The sequence below is a fragment of the Dasypus novemcinctus genome, chromosome 5 (genome assembly GCF_030445035.2).
Source record: "Dasypus novemcinctus isolate mDasNov1 chromosome 5, mDasNov1.1.hap2, whole genome shotgun sequence".
In the NCBI taxonomy this organism is placed as follows: domain Eukaryota; kingdom Metazoa; phylum Chordata; class Mammalia; order Cingulata; family Dasypodidae; genus Dasypus; species Dasypus novemcinctus.
In genome coordinates this window covers 153,280,150-153,298,257 of record NC_080677.1, presented here as the reverse complement: position 1 = coordinate 153,298,257, position 18,108 = coordinate 153,280,150, and the positions used below count along the sequence as shown (strand labels likewise).

Here is an 18,108-nt window from a genome sequence, read left to right as displayed (position 1 = left end):
AATTTTATTGATACATATTAATAAAGCATACAATTCATCCAAAGTGTACAATCAGTGGTATTTGAGATAATCACAGAGTTGTGTGTTCATTACTTCAAACATTATTAGAGCATTTTCATTGTTTCAATAATAATAATAAACAAAACCCAGACAAACAAACTTGAAAGTTGCTCACTTCTCAATCTCTCTATGCTTCCCCCACTGTACATAGCTGGTGTTTCTGGCTATTCGATCCAAAGTGTATAATCAATGGCTTTTAGTATAATCACAATGTTGTACATTCATCAATTCAAAAATTTTAGAACAATTTCATTATTCCAAAAAGAAAGATTCCACACTCCTTGGGATTCTTTCCTCAGATCTACATAATCACTAATCTCATTTCATCTTTATAAATTGAATTATATTTACATTTCTATTTCTTCCTGTTTTAGGTTAGTTACAGAAAAGATTTAAAGTCTTTATTCATTTTTTATGTAAGCATTTAGAGCTATAAATTTCCCTCTTAGCACTGCCTTCACTGCACTTATAAGTTTTGGTGTGTTGTGTTTTCACTTTCATTAGCCTCAAGATATTTCCTAATATCTCTTGTAATATCCTCTTTAAACCATTGTTTATTTAGGAGTATGTTGTTTAATTTATTTTTGTGAATTTTCCCTTTCTTCCTCTGATACTGATTTCCAGCTTCTCTCATCTGTGGTCTGAGAATATCCATTGTATGATTTCAATATGTTTGAACTTATTTGAGACTTGTTTTTTGACCCAACAAATGGTCTATCCTGGAGAATGATCCATGTGTGCTTGAGAAGAATGTGTATTCTGTTTGCATTGGGTGCAATGTTCTATATATGTTTTTTAGGTTTATTTGGTTTAGTGTATCGTTCAAGTCTTATCTCTATTATTAAGCTAATCAAAAATTTTAATACTTTAAATCTTAAAGTTATTATCTATTTTCATATATAGAATAATTTTATACTAATAGTTGATTAAGAATACTTTAAAGCATATGGTCAGTTCTGCTATACTACTTGTTTTAAAGTGCAGTCTTGTTCCCAACCAATTGATATATTAGGGAACAATATGAGCATAATGTGAATTTCACATTTGCTTATGCTCTGTTTCATCTGTGAGAAACACTTGGTGAAAGCAGAAAGCAGCACCAACTGAGCAGAACTGTCATGTAGGAATACAAAACACATGCCGGCACTCACTTCAAATATCTACCAGCTACCTTGGTTCATCATATATATAATATGCCATACCAGTCCACATTTTCATCTGATTTCAGATATTCTTTTCAACACTTCACAATAACTCTCAAGTGCAATATATTTGATGCTTACTACCACATACGAGATTCAGATCTTTTTCAAGATAAAGGGTTATTTTTATTACAGTATTTCTGTCTTTATTAATTATTTAACATATATAAAATTAAACTGTTTTTTAAATATACTTTCTAATTTTTAAAAATATACTTAGATTCATAAGTTACATAAAAAAATAGGGGATTCCCATATGCCCTGCTCCCTACCCCTCCCACACTTTCCCACATTAACACATCCTTCATTAGTGTGATACATTTGTTACAATGAATGAATACATTTTGAAACATTGCTACTAAGCATGGATTAGAGTTTACATTATAGTTTACATTCTCTCCCACACAATTTTGTAAGTTATGACAAGATATACAATGGCCTGTATCTGTCATTTCAGTTTCATTCAGGACAATTCCCAAATCCTGAAAAAGCCCCCATTTTACACCTATTTTTCCCCTTCTGTCCCCCAGAACCTCCAGAGGCCACTGCCTCCACATCAATGACAAAAGTTCTTCCATTGCTAGAGTCACAATAAGTCCATAGTAAAATAAATCTAAGTCTACTCTAGTCCATCATTTATTCCCCAATCCTGAGGATGCTGCGATGGTGATGCCCACTCTGTTTCTAGTTGAGAGGGGACTTAGATCCCATGGGAGAGATGGATGGTACTAACTTGCTTGCAGTTGCAGACTCTTTCTATTCCTTGGGATGCTTGTTGTCTATCATCATCTCCTTGTTAGTTGTCCTGGGTGAGTCCAATGAACTGGAGAGTAGGTGTTGCAACTCCTTTGAGATTCAGGGCCCAACTGGCATGTGGACAGCCCAAAGATTTAAACCTCTTGGAAATACACCTATCAACTCTAGTACTAACTATAGGTTCAAATGTACTACTGTTTTATTAGGTTTCTATTTTTAGAGTGCTGTTGACAATGTTTTTGAATGCTGTATACCCCCCACATATCCTGAGTTTTCTTGTATGATATTGCAAAGTTGTGTGATTTAAAAAAAAATGCATATGCCACATTATAGCAGACTGACTAATTTGCCAGGGAGGATTGAATTGTTTGTATATTTATTAGGTTAAATGCAACTTAAATTCAGTAAAACACCATTACAAAGATTTCGGCTATATCCCTACTTCTGTTTTGGTTCTATCCATTTCATTTTCCTTGCAACAAAATAGTGACTCAGAGTGAAATGGAAATCTTTGTAATGGCTATTATAGTATATTTCTCTATAATTAATTTTTTATTTTGATTATGTAAAATTACACAGAAAATAAAGGCTACCCCTGATCGAACAAAGAAAATGACTAAAAAAATGGAAAAGAAAAAAGACAAAGGAAAATCTGAGGAATTGAAAGAGTAAGTATATACTTTAAACCTTTTCTTTCATGATAGTCTAAATCTTTTTATAGGAACAACTTAATGTCACATAAACATAGCTTCACAAGTACTTTTACACAGACATAACATTAGGCAAATATATAGTTTTATAGGTGAACTAGGATATGATTTTGGGAGAAAATTGAGAAGGGTAGAACAAAGAACCAAAAGTTGGTAGTGGAGAATGAACCATAAGATGCTCAGAAATAAAGATAATTAAATCCATAACTAAATATAGGATGAGAAGAGTTTATTGTTTACTTGATGGTCTAACTAATGATTTATAATTCATTTGTTAACGCTGCAGCCTAAGCTATTCTTTTTTTACTATGTTTAAAATTGTATTATTTTATAAAAATGATTGTATTTTTATGTATGTGGATTATTGTGAAGGAGCTTTATTAAGTAAATGAATATTTCTTTAGTATTGTAAGATAAATTTTGCATTTAAAATTTGCTTGTTAAAACCTTAATATAAAAATTTAATTTTAAAAAGAAGCTATTGAGAGGGTGGCAGTTTAGTGAATGCTCTCTCTTTGAGACAGCTAAATGAAAGGGCAGATTCAACTCAACTGGATCTCTGGAGGATATGCAAGTAATGGAAAATGACTCAGCAAACACTGAATTAAAAAGAAAAATTATCTAAAATTGGTAGAAGAGTGGTGGAATAAATTTATTAGTCTGGACCCCTCATGTCTCACAGTGGCAATTCTGTGACCTGGGAAAATTCAACAGTGTTCTCTACTGATGTTCTACCCATGGAATTGATTTAGGAATCCACCTGTATTCAAACACAGGTACCCAAGACTTCACAGATACAGTGGTATATTAGTGGTCTGCATGTGCACATTCAAAGCAACTCCCTGATGCACAGCAGAACTTTTCACAAGCTGTGCACACTCCTAGCCTGGACCCTAATTGCTAGTGCACCTAAATGAAAATATGAATGTGTTGGTACATCAACCCCATCCAGCTGAGGTTGGACAGACTCAGTTAGTGGGTCTGAATCCCCTCACTTGGAACTTAACAGAGACAGAAAAGCTGCACAGAAAGGAGTGAAGTTGCTGGATGGCAGTGAATACCCAGGGCTGAAAGCTGGAGGGAAAGGGTGATCCAGAGTACAGGAATTGAGCTGAGCAAACTGCAGCTTCTTAGGAGGAGAAATTATAAAAATAAAGACAGCCCAGGATTCCTGGAGGGCCAAAAAGGGAAAGGAAATCTTTTCCTAGAGTGGAATCAGTTGCATATATTAAGGTAATTTTGAAAGTTATTATGCATGCCCAGGGCAAGATGTAGGCTCAGATAAACCCAAAATAAGCCAAACTGTTAATCACAGGTTGTTCTAAAGGTTCAGTATAAAATAGACTAACCACTGAAGAAGAATCTTAATACATCACCAATCTATACTAAAATCATAAGAGAGATAATTGGATTTTCAGAGTAAGCACATCAAAATAATGAAATGCCTAGATATCAACAAAAGATCACAAATCAGTAATAAAAACAGGAACAGTTTGTTCATTCACTGGAATCAATTAAAACAACCAAGGAAGTAAAGACATCGGAACAACTGATCAAAGCTCTTCAGTCAAATCTCCTAAATAAGTTTAATGATCTAAAGGAAAACATGGACATAGAACTAAAGGGAATGAAGAAGGTGATGTGTGAATAAAAGGAATTAGAAAATTAAAAAATGAACATAACAGAACTTATGGGGATGTAAAACACAATAGTTGAGATTAAAAATGCACTAAAGGTATTCAGTATAAGATCTGAACAGGTAGAAAAAATTTTAGAAAAATAGAAGACAGGATAATGGAAATCATGCAACCTGAAGAGTGGTGTTGGGATTTGAAGCACATCCCCCATAAAAGGCATGTTCATATTCCAAGCCCTGGTCCTATGGGTGTCAACTTATCTATCAATAGGACCTTTGAAGAAGTTATTAGTTAAGGTGTACCCAAGCTGAATGAGGGTGGGCCTTAATCCAATATAACTGAAGTTCATAGCAAGGAAATTGGGCATGGAAAGAGAAGCAATGGGAAGCTGCAAGCTGGGAGAAAAAGAAAAGGACATTACCATGTGAAGGAAAAGCAAGGTACCCTGAAGATTGTTGGCAGCCAGCCCAGAACAGTTTTTTTAAATTTATTTTTTCTTCTTTCTATCCCCTCCCCCCCACAGGTCCCCCCCTTCCCCCGTTGTCTGCTCTCTGTGTCCATTTGCTGTATGTTCTTCTGTGATCACTTCTATCCTTATCAGCAGCATCAGGAACCTGTGTTTCTTTTTGTTGCATCATCTTGCTATGTCAGCTCTCCGTATGTGTGGTGCCATTCCTGGGCAGGCTGTACTTTCTTTCACACTGGATGGCTCTCCTTACGGGATGTACTCCTTGCACGTGGGGCTCCCCTATGTGGGGGACACCACTGCTTGGCATGGCACTCCTTGCACGCATCAACACTGCAAATGGGCCAGCTCCACATGGGTCAAGGAGGCCCAGGGTTTGAACCGCAGACTTCCCATGTGGTAGGCAGATGCCCTATCCATTGAGCCAAGTCCGCTTCCCTGAGAACAGTTTTGTGGAGAAAGCATTGCCTTGCTGACACTTCAATTTTGGACTTCTCTTAGCATAAATACTGTGAAACATTAAATTTCCATGGTTTAAGCCAACCCATTGTATTGCATATGTTTTAGCAGCTGAGCAACTATTACAAGCAGATAGAGAAAGGAATGAAAAACAGTAAGTACAGTCTAAGAAACCTGTGCGACAACATGAAGCATACCAATATATGTTTTATGGGAATCCTGGAAAGAGAGGAGAAGGAAAAAGGGGCAGAAAGAATATTTGAGGAAATAATGGTTGAAAACCTCCCAAGATATGATTGTCCATACCCAACATACCCAAGAAGCCCCTCTAACTACTCCAAATAGGATAAACCTAAATAACCTACACCAAGACATATAGTAAGCCAAATGTCAAATGCTAAAAATAAATAGAATTCTGAAAGCAGCAAGAAAGAAGTGATTCAACATGTACAAGGGATTCTCAATTACGTTAGGTAACTATTTCTCATCAGAAACCATGGCAGTTAGAAGGCAGTAGTAATACATATTTATGGTACTGAAAGAGAAAAATTGCCAGCCAACAATTCTATATCCAGGAAAACTGGACTTTAAAAATGAGGGAGAATTTAAGGCATTCACAGAAAAACAAAAACTGAGAGACCGGCCCTACAAGTAATGCTAACCAGAGTTCTTCAGATTGAATGGAAAGGATAGTAAATAGTAACTTGGAACAGTGTGAATAAATAAAGATCTCCAATAAAGGCAACTACATATGCCAATTCAAATTCCAGTTATACTGTTTCCTCAGTATCTAACTCTACTCTTTATCTCCTCTATGATTTAGAATACAATTGCATAAAAACAGTAATATTTCTATGTTATGGCCACACAAAATATAAAGAAATAATGTGTGACAAAAATAATATAAAGTGGGGGAATGGAGGGTATATGAGCAGAGCTGAGTGTGCTATTAAAGTTAGGTTGGTATCATTTTGAATTAGGTTGTTTAATACAAACCCCATAGGCGTTTAAATATACATATATATAAACTGAAATGAGAAAGGGATCAATCAATTATATCACAAAAGATCAACTAAACACAAAAGAAGTTTGCAATGAAGGAAGAGTAACACGGCATATAGGAAACAAGGGACAAAATGACTGAAGTAAGTCCTACTTTATCTGTAATTATATGGAATCTAAATGGATTAAATTCTACAGTCAAAAGACACATATTGGCAGCATGGATAAAACGGCATTAGCCAATTATATATTATTTATAAGACACTCACCTTATTCCCAATGAGAAAAAGGGGTTGAAAGTGAAAGGATGAAAAAATATCCCTTGCAAATATAGCCAAAGTAGAGTTAGGGTGACTATACTTAGGTAAAATAGATTTCAAGTTAAAAACTTATAAGAGACAATGAGGACAGTATATATTAATGAAAGTGCCAATCATCAAGAGACATAGTAATTAATAAACATACATGCATCTTATCACAGCTCCCCAAATATATGAGACAAACTTTAACAAAACTGAAGAGAGAAATTAACATTTTACTTCTGCAATTATAGTTGCTGCTGACTTCAACACTCCACTTTCATCAATGGGTGGAACATCTAGACAGAATTTCAGTAGGGCGACAGGGAACTTGAACAATACTATAAACAAACTAGACCTAACAGACATATACAGAACACTGCACCCAATAACAGCAGAATAAACATGCTTCCCAAGTGCACATGGATCATTTTCCAGGATAGACCACATTCTAGGATACAAAACAATTCTCAATGAATTAAAAAAGATTGAAAGTATACAAATCATCTTCTCTGACCACAATGGAATGAAGCTAGAAATCAATAAAAGAAGGAAAACTGGAAAAGTCATAAATTTGTGAAAGTTAAACCACACGTGCTTTAACAATCAATAGGTCAAAGAAGAAATCACAAAGGAAATTAGGAAATATCTTGAGAAGAATGAAAATGAAATTACAACATACAAACACTTATGGGATGCAGCAAAGGCAGTGCTCAGAGGAACATTTATAGCATGAATCCCTATACCAAAAAGGAGAAAGATCTTAAATCAATAACTATATTTCACACCTGGAGGAACTAGAAAAGGAAGAGCATAGTAAGCCTATAGTAAATGAAGGGGAATAATTAAGATTAGAACAGAGATAAATGAAATAGAGAATTGAAAAATAGAGAGAATAAATGAAACCAAAAGTTAGTTATTTGAGAAGATCAATAAAATTGACAAGCCTATAGTTAGACTGACAAATGAAAAAGAGAGGACTCATTTAAACTCTGAAATGAAAGGGGGGCATTGCTCCTGCTCATACAGAAATAAAGGTTTATAAGAGGATACCATGAACAATTTTATGACAACAAATTAGATAAACTGATGAAATGGACAAATTCCTAGAAACACACAATTTACCTAACCTGACTCAAGTAGAAATAGAATATCTCAGCTGACCTATAATAAGTAAAGAGATTGGATCAGTAATAAAAAATCTCCCAAGAAGGACAAGTCCAGGGCCAGACAGGTTCACTGGTGAATTCTACCAAACATTCAAAGAGGAATAAACACTGATCCTTCTCAAAGTTTTCCAGAAAATTGAAGATAAGGGAACTTTCCCCAACTCATTTAGTGAAACCAACATTACTCTAATGCCAAAACCAGAAAAAGACATCAAAAGAAAATAAAATTACAGATCATTTTTCTTTATGAACATAAATACCTCAATAAAATACTAGCAAATCAAATCCAACAGTATATTAAAAGAATTATATACCATGATCAAATGTGAGTTATCCCTGGAATGCAAGCATAGTTAAACAAAAGAAATCAATCAGTGTAATATATCACATGAACTAAATGAAGGAAAAAATTCACATGATCATCTCGATTGATGCATAAAATGCTTTGGATAAAATCCAACATCCTATCATGGTAAAAATACTCTGAAAAATAGGAATAGATGGTAACAGTCTCAATTTGATAAAGGATTTTTATGAGAAAACCCACAGGTTTTACTCAATGATGAAAGACTAAAAGTGTCCCTCTGAGATCAGGAACCAGACTTTCACCACTGCTATTCAACATTGTACTGACAGTTCTTGCCAGAGCAATTAGGCAAGAAAAAGAAATAAAAAGCATCCCAATCAGAAAAGTAGGTTAAAGTACAACTATCTCTATTTGAAGATGTCATGATCTTTTGTATTGAAGATACAAAAGAATCCACAAGAAAACTATTAGAACTGATAAATGAATTCAGCAAAATTGCAGGATAAAAGATTGTCATTAAAAAAATCAGTCTTGCCTTCTACCTCCCTTCCCTCTCTTTTCCCCCTTCCCCCACTGCCTCCTCCCCTAATTCTCCATCCCCTTCCCTCCCAGGCTTACAGGACCCCTTCTTAGCCTGACATTTCTTGGCCTGCAACCCCCGCAAAGCTGTCAGTGCTACTCCCTGCCCATGTGAGCCCCCGCAGGCTGCCCATGCCTGTCCCCTGACTCCCTGCTCCACTGGGCTTCCTCCTCACTGGGGGTGGCTTTCTGAGCCGCCAGCTCCATGTCTCTCTCTGCAGCCTCTCCTGCCACTCGGGGACCCATTTCCTCTCCCAGTAGTGGGGGGCTGCCCCAAGGCGGCTGGTGGAGCTGGGCCGTGGGGGCCCTGGGGCTGGCAGTGCCGGGGTCATTGGGATGATGTGGACTCAGTGTCTGCTGGGGCTGCACACATTTGTGGCCTTCACTACCAAGCTCTGGAGCTTCTTCATTTACCTTTTGTGAAGGTAGATCCTCATGGTAATTCAGTACCAAACTGTTCAATATGATATCCTTCCTTTATCTCCTGTGACTCAGAATTGGCTGGGCCAGGTGAAAAGGAAGATCCTGGTGCTGGATCTGGATGAAACCTTATCCACTCCCACCATGATGGGGTCCCGAGGCCCACAGTTTGGCCTGGAACACCTCCTGACTTCATCCTCAAGGCGGTAATAGACAAACATCCTGTCTGGTTTTTTGTACATAAGAGACCCCATGAGGATTTCTTCTTAGAAGTGGTGAGCTGTGGTATGAGCTGGTGTTGTTCACAGCAAGCATGGAGATTTATGGCTCTACTGTGACAGACAAACTGGATAATAGCAGAAGCATTCTCAAGAGAAGGTACTATAGACAACACTGCACTTCGGAGTTGGGCAGTTACATCAAGGATCTCTTTGTGGTCCACAGTGACCTCTCTAGCATTGTGATCCTGGATAACTACCCAGGGGCTTACAGGAGTCATCCAGACAATGCCATCCCCATCAAGTCCTGGTTTAGTGACCCCAGTGACATAGCTCTTCTCAACCTGCTCCCAATGCTAGATGCCCTTAGGTTCACTGCTAATGTTCTTTCCATGCTGAGCCAAAACCTTCACCAACACAGGCTCTGATGACAGCTGCTCCCCCTCCACCTGGGTTGGGGGGGGGGGGGGGGAAAGGAGGGTGAGCCCTCGGATGCTTTTTGATCCCCTGTCCAATGTAAGGACTGCTTGGTCAGGGTCTGCCTCTCCCACCCCTCTCTGCCCTGGGAGCCCTATACTCCACTTGGAGTCTGGATGGACGTGTGGGCCAGACTCTGAAGCAGCCTCACTCTTAACTTCGTGTTCACACTCCCTGGAAACCCCAGACTGGGACATAAGCCAAGGCCTAGGAGTGCCGAAAAGAAACTATGTGGAAAGGCAGAACCGGCCAGAGTGAGAGACATTCACTGATCCCGGAGGCTCAAAGAGAAGCCGAGCCGGCTTTGTTGTGATTTGATTTTTTAAAAACTCATGTACCAAAAAAAAAAAAAAAAAAAAAATCAGTCGTGTTTCCATATGCCACCAAAGAATAATCTATAATGGAAATTAAGAAACAATCCCACTCACAATAGTTTAAAAAGTGTAAAATACCTAAGGATAAATTTAACTAAGAAGGTGAAGAACTCCTATACTGAAAACTACAGAAAATTGCTGAAAGAAATAAAGAATACCTAAATAACTATCAAGAATCCCAGGATAATGGATAGGAAGACAATATAATTAAGATGTCAGTATTACCCAAAACTATCTACAGATTCAATGTAGTGCCTATCAAAACCTGTCTATAAATTCCCTGTCTTACTAGCCTCCTTCACATATATCTGATAAAATTTAATATCCAAAATATATAAGGAGCTACTACAACTAAACAACAAAAATACAAATAAGCCAATTAAAAATGAGCAAACAACTTGAATAGACATTTCTCCAAAGAAGTTAAACAAAAGGACAATAAGCAATAAGCATATGAAAAGATGTTTAACATTATTAGTTATCAGGGAAATGCAAATCAAAACCACAATGAGATACCACTTCACATTCACTAGGATGAATAGAATTTTAACAAAAGAAAATATGTGTTGGCGAGGATGTAGACAAATAGGAACCCTTATATACATTGCTGGTGATATTGTAAAATGGTGCCAACTCTGTGGAAATCAATTAGGCATTACCTCAGAAAACTGAAAATAGAATTATACTTTTTGGTATATATCCAAAAGAATTGAAAGCAAGTATTTGAACAGATATTTGTACACCAATGTTTATATCAACATTATTCACAATTGCCAAATGGTATAAGCAACCCAAGTGTCTATCATTGGATGAACAAATATAAAAATTGTGATATATGTATACTATAAAATATTATTCTGCCATAAAAAGGAGTGAAATTCGGATGCCTTTTGCAACATGGACGAAACTTGGAGACATCATGTATATTGAAAGAAGCCAGATACAAATAAGGCAAATATTGTATGATCTCACTTCTGTGAAATATCTAAAAGAGGCAAACTTCAGACAGACAGATGGGGATTTGTAGTTTAGCAGGGGCAGGGAGGTTGGGGTGGGTTTATGGCTTAATGGATGAGTAGGTTTATATTTGAGGTGATGATTAAGGAGGGGAAGTAGATGATGGTGATGGTAGCACAATATTTTTAATATAATTAATATTCCTTGTGCATTTGAATGTGGTTAAAATGGAAAATTTTGTGCTCTATATTGATTATTGCAATGAAAAGTTATAAAAGAAACTATCCATCTTTAAATTTTTCCACAAATTCTGAAAATAAATTCATTGAACAAATTGCTTTGATCTTTGACTTAGAGAAGGTGATCAGAGAAGAAATTATGATCAATGCACTTTGAAAATCTTTGTCTCTCTCTGTCTTTAAACATTTAAAATTACACTAATGAGAAGTCTGTTTCAGAAGTTAATTTGAGAAAACTATTCAACTGTTTAACTATCATTCAACTTTAAAAATCTTTGCAAATTTATGCAAAGTTTTGGGAAAATGTTATTCATTTAAAATCCTCCTCAAGAAAGCAAAGCAGTTAATACATTTTAAAATATCATGTTAAATTTTAAAACATTTTTAATTTCAGGAAGACGTCTACAGGAAAAAACCTTAAAATAAAAGACGATTTGCTTCAAGTCCAGGTAACATTCTCCCTCTCTCTATAGGTGATGAATAGTAGTCTGTGAATATGTGTGTGTGTGTACTAAAATTCTTCCTACGATATTTCTTTCTTGCTGGTTGACTTTTCCTAGCAAGTTTCAGGAAATAAAGTGGCAAATTCAGACATGTTTACTATTATGGTCTTGAAAATTGTCATGGTTTACTCAACTAGAGACAAAATCATGGAAAAAAGAATATCATATTGGGAGGTACAACAGTTTCTTATTAATTACATGACTTTGGATAAGTCCTTTGAACTCATTTAGACTTCATAATTTCATCACTAAAAGGAGTAAGAAGAAGCAAATGAGAAAAAGTTCTTCATAAATTGTAAATTATGTAGCCCACTTTTTATGTGTTCCAATGGAGGGAATAGAAGTAATCAAAGTTATTTCATATTGGTTTTGAAATTTTTTTTCCTTTTACTGCAAGTTAATATCTTAATAGCTGTCATAGCATCATATGACCAGTTTCAGTTGGTGATAGACTTATGTGTCTCAGGAGTTTGTACCTGAGTGATTTAATAATTAGGTAGCATCTATTTGGGAAAAAACTGGGAGTGCTGTTTGAGATACTATTGAATATAAAATGCCCAACTTTATGGAATTAATTTTCTCTTGTAAAACCAGTGACCACAAGTCATTTATTATCTCAGGGTCAGTGGTTCAGAGTCTGGGCAAGGCTTAGCTTGGTGCTATGCTTCTGGCCTCACCAGGTTGCAATCAAGGTGCTAGGCTGTATTCTTTTCTGTAAATTGAGGACTTCTTCCAAGCGAAAGTGGTTATGGCTGTTGTAGGATTGAGGCCCTGAGCTTTTTAGAGGCCATTTGCAATTCCCTTCCACTTTGCCTTCTCCTTGGGCAGTTCACATGATAGCAGCTTGCTTCTTTTTTATTTCTTAAAAAATTTATTTCTCTCCTCTTCTCCCCTCTCCCCACCCAGTTGTCTGCTCTCTTTGTCCGTTTGCTGTGTGTTCTTCTGTGACCACTTCTATCCTTATCAGCGGTACTGGGAATCTGTGTTTCTTTTTTTTTGTTGTGTCATCTTGCTGTTGTGTCAGCACTCCAGGTGTGCGGCTCCATTCCTGGGCAGGCTGCACTTTCTTTCATGCTGGGCGGCTCTCCTTACGGGGCGCACTCCTTGCACGTGGGGCTCCCCTACGCGGGGGACACCCCTGCGTGGCAGGGCACTCCTTGCGCACGTTAGCACTGTGTGTGGGCCAGCTCCACACGGGTCAAGGGGGCCCGGGGTTTGAACTGTGGACCTCTCATGGGGTAGACGGACGCCCTATCCACTGGGCCAAGTCCACTTCCCAGCTTGCTTCTTTAAAGCCAGTGGGAAAGGCTAAGACAGAACCTTAAATAATATAATGTGATCATGGTATTCAAATACATCACTTTTTCTATATTCTATTGACTGGAAGGAAGTTACAGCTGCCACCTACACTCAAGGGAATAGATTATACAAGACATAATTCCAGGGGTGGAGATCACTGGGACCATCTTAGAATTTTGTCTACTATACTTACTGACCAACTTATTTTAGGTAGAACATCATTAATATTAAAAAATTATTAGAATCGTATTATATTATTAATATTATAAATATTTCAGCCAATTTTATTTTAAATTACTTTTTATGAACTTAAAGTCAAAGTTTACTATGTAGGTATAATTTTTCTGGAGAGAATGTCTCTGGATTTAATGAGAATTTTAAAGGAATTTGTTCACTGTATGTTCCAGTGTTCCATTTTGAACCCCCACTGATCTAGACTATTTTACAGAGCTCTATAGACACTAAAAAGTGAGTTGTTTAGGGTTAGAGAAAAAATTAGTAGTGAAATTGAAACTGCAAACAGCTTTCTGAATCCTGCTAAGCTTTTATAATTATATTGAAATTTATTCAATTTTACTTTCTTACGCAGACATGAATAAAATAATCAGTTGGTATTACCATATATTTAAGTAATTACAATGCTTATAAAATGTTTAGTAAGTCATATAAAGCTTTTAGTTTTAAATGAATTATTAGTTGTTCACCTCTTATTTAGAAGGTCAGTGTTCTAGTAATGATACTTAAGTTTATTTAAAGTATATGTAACAAAGTAATCCATTTGAACCCAAGCCTGTCTCTTATATTGTACAAATTGGTTCTGGGCTAAGGGTCAAGTGCTTTGCTTGCCTACTCTACACCCTGCCATAGGGTTACATCTGCCTGGACAAAGGCTCCTTTTTCTCATTTGTGCAGAGACACTGTATGGGCTCACAGTCAGTAACTTACATTGTACTTAACAAAAATCATGCTTAGATAAAATGATATAAAATATTTTGTTTATCCTATTAACTTTTTATTTTCAGATTATTTGTTGAAAAACAGTGCTTTTACTCTAGGCAAAAGGGTGGTTGGCAGTTTATTCTTATGGAGATAAGGAAGGAAGGGTATTTTTGTAACCCGAAATTTTAGAAACTAGAAATAATTGTACGTATTTGAATATTCTACGAGTCAAATCATGTGCACCATATTTGTGCACCATATTTGTGCACCCTATTTTTAGAGGAACCTCAGAGATGTTAATTAACTTGACCAGACTTATAGAATTATTAGGTGGACTTTGGTTGTATTGGATAGTCCCAAAACTGTTTCTTTTTTGTAGTTGGGGGCCAATATGACTAGGAGTTTAAATTAAAATGTGATCTCTTATTTGCTGTTTCTTTTCAAGGGTCAACTTCCTAAAATTGCAGAACCACCATTTTCCTTTATGCATAGTCCCAAAAACTATTTGTCTTTTGTTGAAACTACATGATAAACTCTTTTTCTTTATGCCCAGATATGAAGTCCTTAACACAAATATAAAGAGTAACTGATTGCATCCTATATGTACTTTGTTTTTTCTTTTTGTTTTTTTTTTAGATTTATTTTCTTATTTATTTCTCTCCCCCTCCCCGTCCCAATTGTCTGTTCTCTGTGTCCATTTGCTGCGTGTTCTTCTTTGTTTGCTTCTGTTGTTGTCAGCGGCACGGGATTCTGTGTTTCTTTTTGTTGCATCATCTTGCTATGTCAGCTGTCTGTGTGTGTGGCGCCATTCTTGGGCAAGCTGAACTTTCTTTTGCGCTGCGCGGCTCTCCTTACGGGGTGCACTCCTTGTGCATGGGGCTCCCCTACGCAGGGGGCATCCCCTGCATGGCACAGCACTCCTTGTGCGCATCAGCACTGCATGTGGGTCAGCTCCATATGGGTCAAGGAGGCTGGGGGTTTGAACCGCGGACCTCCCATGTGGTAGATGGATGCCCTATCCATTGGGCCAAGTCCTCTTCCCCTATATGTACTTTGGATAAATTTGTTACATATAATGTAATATAATATAGGATGTACACAATTGATAAATAAATGTGGAGTTAATTTTTTTTGCAGAATTTAAGGTCTCTAAATAATTTTGAAGCTAAAATATATTAGCACATGTTGGATACATAATGTCACAGACTAATTTCAACTTAATAAGTGCTCATATAAAAGGAGACCTATGATACATAACTTAGAATGTGGAATTAGAAAACAGGAGGAATTTCTATGTAGAAGTAATAATATGTGGAAAGACAAAATGTTGAGGGTCTAAGGAGTACCCAATCTGAAACATAGACTGTGGATATGTTGCAGGGTGAGATGTACAAGGTATATTTTTAACTTTGCAAATTACCACAGGCCTGAGTCTTATTAGTTGTTCTGTTGCTACATGACAGAGTCCTTCTCAACCTTTTCCAGCCTCCAATAACAATTTTCCAGTCTCACTGCCTTTTATAGCCTCCACTAACAGTTTGTTTGTCTTTCCTTCAGTCTTTGCCAATAGCCTTCCTCATACTTTTCTGTTCTCTACTAATAGTCTTCTTATCACCCTTCCCACTTCCATTCACCTGCTCAAATCAAAGCCAGTGCCACATATATTGTAGGTTTTTTTGTTACACCATCCCACTTGTAAGTATTTTTATTTCAATTATCTCTTGCTATATATCAAACTATCCCAAAATTTAGTGGCTTAAAACAATGATTTATTATTTTTTATAATTCTTGGTTTTGCTGGGATCAGCTGGAAGGTGTTTCTGTTTGATATGTTGACCGAAGTTACTTGTATGCGACCTCCAGCTGGATCCGGAAATATCCGTGGTTGTTTCTCTCATATATCTGTTGTCTCATCATTCACTGATCTACCCCAAGTTTTTTTTTACATGGTGCTGGATTCCAAGAGGGCAAAAGCAAAAACAACAATGCTTCATACAAACGGAATGGAAAATGTTGAAGTTTTTTTTTAACCACATTCTGTAAGGAAGTCATAGGGCCAGCCCAGATTCAAGAGGAGGAGTGCATAGTAAGAATTTGCTGGTGGCCATTTATGTAAATAATCCAACACAATATTTAATTTTTAAAACATTCTAATGGCATAAAATATTGCACATGTTTTATTGCTCAGTTTAGCAGATATATTTTGCTAAATAAATTTCTTCAAAACTTGATGACTTAATACAGCAGATATTCATTACCATTCCTGTCTGGCCACCAGACATTTAAATCATCATTTCCCCATGACTTGGCTGTTTTCAAAATTTCTTCTTTTTACTTGGTTTTCAAAAGATTTGAATCTTCCCCCATGTTTGTGATTCAGAGGTCAGGCAGAGATTTAGACAGAAGTTGTGCAAAGAACTTGGGCTTCCCTCTTTCTGGTTCTCTTCTTTATGTAATTTCCCCCTAATCTTTCCAGTGACTGTGATTGCACTGAAATCTGCCCTCTGCTTCTTGGGTTATTAAAAACTCATATTTTTTATTAATTTTTATGTACTCTACCTTGTGCAGACTAGGGCTTGCACTCAGACTAGAAACTGTGAAATTGAGAACATTACCTAGTGGTATTCCCTTCTTTCAAGTGTCGTTTTCTCTAAAGAATCTACCTACTCTTGGTTGCTCTTCAGTATCGATAGTTTTATTTTGTCAAGAGTTTCTGGTGGTTATGTGTTTCAGGGTTTGTCCAATAGGAACTTTATCTTCCATACCAGAAGCAGAACTGGGGACTTTAGTTCTGGTTCCTCAAATGCTCTTCCATCTGACAGAGAATTCCTGAATCTTTTTATTTAATTAAAAATTTGTTTTATTTATTTCTCCACCCCCCACTCCCCCCAGTTGTCTGTCCTCTGTGTCCATTCACTGTATGTTCTTTTCTGTGTCTGCTTATATTCTCATTAGGTAGCTCTGGGAACTGATCCTGGGACCTTCCGGAGTGAGAAAGAGGCAATCTTTCTCTTGCACCACCTCAGCTCCCTGTTCTGCTACGTCTTCTCATTGTCTCTCCTCTATGTGTCTTGTTGCCTCATCTTGCTGCACCAGCTTCTCCATGTCAGCTGGCACTCCTGTGCGGGGTGGCATTCCTGCTTGGGACAGCACTCTTGCATGGGCTGGCACTCCACGTGGGTCAGCTCGCCACGTGGGCCAGCTTGCCTTCACCAGGAGGTCCTGGGCATCGAACCCTGGACCTTCCTTATGGTAGACAGGAGCCCAACTGCTTGAGCCACATGTCTTTCCCCGAAACGTTTTTTAATTTTAAATTTTGAAATATTTTCAAACTTACGGGACAGTTATAAAAATAATACAATCCCCATTCAGAGAACTCCAACATACCCTATCCCCCCAGATTGTCAAAAGCACCAATTTTAACATGTTGCCATATTTGTCATATCTATCTCTATAAACTATGTATTTATCATTTACGTATCATCATTTATTTATTAATCCATTTTTGAGCACTTGAATATAGGTTGTCTATTTTGTTTTCCTTGAATTCTTAATACTGCCATGTACATTTCCTAAGAACAAAGATATTCATTTATGTAACCACTTTAAGTGCAGTTATCAAGTTCAAGAAGTTTAACATTGATATTAAACTTATAGTCTATGTGCCAGTTTTTTCATATGTCCAAATAATGCCCCTTTGAGCTTTTTCTTCTCTTTGATAGAGCCCTTCCAAGATCATATAGTGTATTTAATTGTCATTGCTCTTTTTTTAAATTATGGGAACATATATACAACGTAAGTTCTCCCATCTCAACCACTCCCAAGCATATTATTCAAAGGAGCTGATAACATTCACAATAATGCAGTGTGTTCTTTATCTTTCATTACAAAAATATTCCCACCTCCCAAACGAAAGTCCATTATTCATTGACTTTCCCTCCCTGTTGCCTCCCATCCCTGGCAGTCTGTACTCTAATTTCTGTCTCCATGAGCTTGCATATTCTCTGTTATTTTCTTTGTAGTTACCATAGTGCTT

General features: G+C 36.8%; 1 protein-coding gene and 1 pseudogene across 14 annotated transcripts in view; both read left to right on the top strand.

The window, feature by feature from the left end:
* The window catches only part of CCDC7 (coiled-coil domain containing 7), a 568,294-nt gene that overhangs the window by 139,862 nt on the left and 410,324 nt on the right, over positions 1–18,108 (top strand). For all 14 annotated transcript variants that reach the window (XM_058297711.2, XM_058297712.2, XM_058297715.2 and 11 more), the window contains 2 exons: positions 2,598–2,686; positions 11,726–11,780. In XM_058297711.2, the coding sequence (XP_058153694.1) occupies positions 2,598–2,686; positions 11,726–11,780 (144 nt within the window). The remainder of the gene's footprint in view (positions 1–2,597; positions 2,687–11,725; positions 11,781–18,108) is intronic.
* Positions 8,983–9,712, top strand: LOC101434098 (CTD nuclear envelope phosphatase 1 pseudogene; annotated as a pseudogene).